This window comes from Branchiostoma belcheri, unplaced genomic scaffold (assembly GCF_001625305.1).
Source record: "Branchiostoma belcheri isolate BF01 breed outbred unplaced genomic scaffold, Haploidv18h27 scaffold111, whole genome shotgun sequence".
Taxonomy (NCBI): Eukaryota; Metazoa; Chordata; class Leptocardii; order Amphioxiformes; family Branchiostomatidae; genus Branchiostoma; species Branchiostoma belcheri.
In genome coordinates, this window is record NW_017802503.1 from 510,003 (window position 1) to 515,180 (window position 5,178).

Below are 5,178 nucleotides of genomic sequence, written 5' to 3' on the forward strand. Positions count from 1 at the left end.
GTTTATACTAAACAAACTTCAGATTTTAGTAGCCGAGTCCTAAGGCTCAATGAGAAGCGAAATCTTCAAATAGGAAACGAAGCTACCTTCTTGCCAAAATAAGGAAGCCACTTCTTAACATATTTACAGGTAAAGAAGTAAGGTTATAAGCGTTTGTTTCCTCCTTTTCAGTTCCCGCGATAATGACACGAGGCTAATCACAGCTGTTTCCCTACAGTTGCCCAGGCCGGCGGGCGTGGAGATACGTAGCCCCTTTGCCTTCTCTCAACCAGGGATACAGACATAAAAAAGGTGAGTTCATTACGTACCTTTATCGATAATTCTACAGGGTGTGGATGTTTGGTAACGTCGGCCAGTTTTGGCTAAGTTAATTTATGAAGCGCGGAAGGACTTCTACTTATGCAGTTAACAGCTGTCATGTCAAGTGTACTTTTGACGCACATTCTATATCAGCCTTGTCTTCAACTGTTTTCTACGTTTCGATGACTTGTTTAGGAAATGTACACCTTGTTTTGAAGACTCATTTCAAACCGCTACCATTTGCTGTGACGTTCGCACCACGATATGTTTTGGCCGAGATCTTTATGAGGCGCGGTGTGAGGCATATTACTGTTGACTAACTTGCCGTGGATAGAGGGTAGCCATTTAAACTTGAGTTTTGTCAGGTATCATATACAATAATGGTAGGAGTGTATTTCATGTATAGATACCTTCAATGTGTGAAGTCCTGTCTTTTGTTTTGTCCTGACACTAGCAACAAGCCTCACACCTTATCAGACCAATGACAGCCTTTCTTCTCTCCATACAGTTGCCATGTGCCTTAGCTAGTGCGCAAGCTCTAGCCGGTAGTTGCCGTGCTATAGCCGGGACAATCACACATGCCAGAAGCCGTGGTCACAGCTGACTCAAGCCTCCCGGTCACAGAGCTGATCATGACAACTGACTCCAGTCTCCTTTGTGTAAAATTTTGTTTCGTTATTGTTGATGATGGTAGAAGGAGCATGTTGATATCATATGTGTATTAAGTAGTAGCATCGTCGACAGAAAGAAGGCAGCATGGGAGGGAACCAGATAGTAGCAGAGCCATCACGTGCAGGCTATGTAATGCATTGCTAGCCACAGTAAACCTTACACCAGTTAGAGATTACTAGGATGACTTACATACGTCTGTACTACGGTGATACATTGCCTGTGTTTTACGGTATCTTAGTGTATATATTGTAATGACCTATTTTATATGTATTTAGAAAACCTCGCCAATGACGGTTCAAATCGAATCGAGGAGAATGTACACATTTTGAAAACCATGACTATGCTGAACAATCGGTGTATGTGGGAGCTGTGGTACGATTGCACTCTCTAACTAACTTGTAAGAGGATGATAGTGCAAGACCTGATGAAACTCCGAACAGTTCCCTTGTAATAACTTATACAGTTCTCTGTTATTGTAGTCCCTGTTATTGGTCCGGTTACAAATATGTGTGCTGAAGTGATGTACCACTGTTATGCGGTAATACATAATATAAAGACACAGGATTTCTACGACAAGGGACGTCAGTTCAAGAAGGAAAATATAACTCAGTTAAGACTGAAAGGGTTAACGTAGCCAGTATCATATAGTCATAGCCAGTCCGTCTTAAAAGTCTCCCGTGCCCAGTGTGCGGAAAGCCTTGTCTCTGCGTCTTTCCTTTATCCTCACAAAGTTGCATTGAAAAGAACTTGAATGCATATGTTGATTTGATTATATGGATGACATCCTCTGGGAACCCCAAAACTGATGCGCACGTGCGAATAAAAAAAAGTTTTGCAAAAAAGAAAAGTTGCTTTCACTATGAAATCTACGTGGTCATGAAGGTTGAACAAATGGCACAGAATATGTTATGGCGAATAATCTACTCTTCGAATTCATTTTTTTACATTCTTTCCTTTGATTTTGGCATTCTATAGGCTACGACATTGGTTATCGTTTCTAAATGTTTTCCTTACAACTTATGGTAAATTTTTGCTCATTTAGCAACTGTTTTGCATGATTTACAGTATGGTTGAAAACTTTTTTTTTTGGAAACGGTCGAAAATTCATGCGCGCACGGATGTCATCCATATAATCAAATCAACATGGCCTTATGTCCAAACACATACTTTTCATAAAGAGAAGGAAAACTACTAGAAAAAACAACCACCAAACGCGGTGACATATTGGTTTATATTCAGACAATCACGACATCTCCTTTGAAACATCTGACTTCAAATGCTGACCTTGTTCAATTCCAAACAATGATGCTGTCCAAGCTGTCGGAAAAGCTCCAAAGTCATTGAAAAACAGCTAAACAGCTGGGAGGGAATACCTCACCCGCTAGGTGTTGCCAAAAATGAATTCCCTGGGAGGGAAGACCTCACCCGCAAGGTGTTGCCAAAAATGAATTCCCTAGGGAATGCGTGCGTGGAATATTTAGAATTCCTGGCAATTCAATCGCAGTACTATACTAAGGGCTCCGCCCCTGAGGCGTCGCCANAAAAGGGGCATATATAAAAAGGTAACGATCTTCCCCCATCAACCTCTGCTTGGAGAGTACATGTAGAGTGTCTCCCAAAGTGGAATTTTTTTTGGGTTTAAATCTTGATTCGTCTTCCCAGATAGGCAGTGGTGACCTGCTGCATGATGACCAGGGCCAGTATGGCCGGACAGCAGAGACACACCACCCACAACACACCCTCCACCTCTCGCGAAAACCAGTTAGAGTTGATGCCCAGTGCCAGACTCCCGCACCCCAGGGCATACCCCAGCAAACCAAACGTGGCATGGTACATCTTCAACTGTGCTAGGGTCATCCAGTTTTTCATCAACTTTGGGTACAGCAGGTTGATTCCCCCCATGGATTGCACAAGGGAGTAGATGACAGTTGTTATGCCAATGAGTCCGTGCCAGGATGTGAAGTGGTCCTTGCCCGCGCGCTCCTTGTTGAGATAGATGGCTGCAAAGCCTCCCACAGCGCAGACAACAGCGCCACCTTGCAGGATCCAGTGGAAGCGCACCTTGGACTTTCGCATGGCGTTGATCATGAGGGAGCTCTCCGGGGAGAACATAAGGATAGCCTCTGTCATCAGGAGACCATACTGAAAAAAAAGAGGATAAAATTTATCTTGTTAAGCTTCATTTCTTTTCTCTCAGACTCACAGTAAAATACAAGCAGTAAAATACAAACAGTTCTCAACCATTACAATACATGTAACGTTACATTTGCCTTTACAGCTTTTGTCTATACATGTCCACAATCATCATCGTCTTGATCATTCTGGTATGACAATTCTTAGCAAGAATCCTGACTGTATACTTTGTATCATTGTACACATTTTTCGAAAGGTGTAGTGTCCATGATAACGTTAAAACCACATACTCAGGGTTGGACAAGTTTCCAAAAATCCACTTGCCGTATCGGGCAAGTACCTGGTCATTTCCACTTGCCCAAACCAACTTTTCACTTGCCCAAAATATGACATATTTCTATGCATTTTACTAGCAGAAAGGAAATTATTTTATTATAAATATAATGGAGTTCATAATGTTGGGCGCTTTATTTATCAAAATTGTTTGAAATTTGGTCGAAATACTGCAGGTGCTATACTTAAAAAGTAGGGTGCATCCAAAAAATTTACTTGCCCAATCGGGCAAGTACAGGGGGATATTCACTTGCCCGAACAGTACTTTTACTTGCCCTGGGCAAGTGGGCAATGGGACTTGTCCAACCCTGATCATACTACTATACATATACATTTGTAGTAGTACTCACTCCAATCACCATCAGAGTTGGGTGCCAGGAAAATAGACCTGGAAACAAACAGAAATCACTGTTTTATAGCAACGTTGATCACACTCAATTCAACAGAACAGTTGCGTATCTCTACATACTGGTATCAATTATATCATCATTTCTCAGATTTGTGATTTTCTGGATGTCTTAATCAGAATATCCTGATCAGAAAAAAATAAGAGAGAGGATAACAATGCTATGACCAAGGTGATGAAAGCTATGCTATGAGGAAGCCCATTCAATCTTGTCCTCATGAGGGCATGTTGAATTATCCTACAGGTCGTTTACCTTTGAACTCTTGGGTCTGAAGAAGCAGTTAGCTGATCAAACGAAGAATTAATCAAACGATAAACAGCTTAGCAAAGACGTGGTACTGCCAATATTTTCATCATCTGATGATTTCATTAGCTGTAAAAATGATCTCTAACCCCATAAAGTTACACGTAAACAAGGATGGTGGTGCCCCGCCCACACAAACACTCTGAAAAATGGTTAAAAGTCTTAAAAAGAAGCGAATTTCTGTGTCTTACTGGATCCAGGCCATGCCGTGTACAGCACTACGGCGGCAAGAACCACGGCCGCGGCGTGAGCGACCATCCCGAGAGCGAACGAACGGCGAGAACAGGAGGCAGAACTCAGGCAAAAATCTCTTCTTTCCTGATTTGAGCTTTCCGCCATATGCAATGCACCCAGTGCGCAAACTCGAGGGTGTGATAGAGAGATCGGGGATACCGATTAAGCAATTATCAACACTTCCGTCAAAATGGCGGCCATTTTCTCCACTAAAACAACCCCTAAAGCTACATCATATACTCAGAATGGAACTGACTTGATACTGGGGAAGTATTTGGGTGCATTATATCGTTTGACGAGAAAAACTGTACAAAGCAATGAACGAGACAGCCTCCCCCATGGACACCCTCAAGAGGCCATGATTAGGGCGTTCCAAAGTCCACTTTCGAGTTCATTGCACGATATTTTCTGCCTTCTACGCAGTTTGTAGGATTCAGACAACTAAGAATGGATATTAGACTCCGCGAAAAGCAAAAGAATCGCAAACTTTGCCTGCGATTATTTGATATTTTACAGTTTGTTATTTGGATTTTGCCAGCTCCAAGAGATTAAATAGAGCCACGCTACATGGGTCCTTCATAAGCAGCGTTTGAGACTGTCCTTATGTATATCTTATAATGTGCCTGCTTTTCTTGCATCTTTAAGCTTACCAAAAATTCGTAATAATTCATGTACGGAAACAAGTAAAGTAACAGTGGATGAAAATGAAAATTTAGAGGGTGCTAGCAGGATTTTGGATGTAAAATGCGACCAAAATGGGGCAAAATTTGTCAGGCGGAGAAACGTTTTGCAGGCG

At 42.0% G+C, this 5,178-nt stretch overlaps 1 protein-coding gene across 1 annotated transcript; it reads right to left on the reverse strand.

The window, feature by feature from the left end:
• Positions 1–2,603: 2,603 nt before the first annotated feature.
• LOC109487842 (cytochrome b561 domain-containing protein 2-like) lies at positions 2,604–4,545 on the reverse strand. The gene is made up of 3 exons (XM_019791937.1): positions 4,340–4,545; positions 3,789–3,826; positions 2,604–3,114 (listed from the first exon to the last, which is right to left on the reverse strand). The coding sequence occupies exons 1-3, from the start codon at positions 4,485–4,487 to the stop codon at positions 2,611–2,613; spliced, it is 690 nt and encodes a 229-aa protein (XP_019647496.1). The 5' UTR covers positions 4,488–4,545; the 3' UTR covers positions 2,604–2,610.
• Positions 4,546–5,178: the final 633 nt, after the last annotated feature.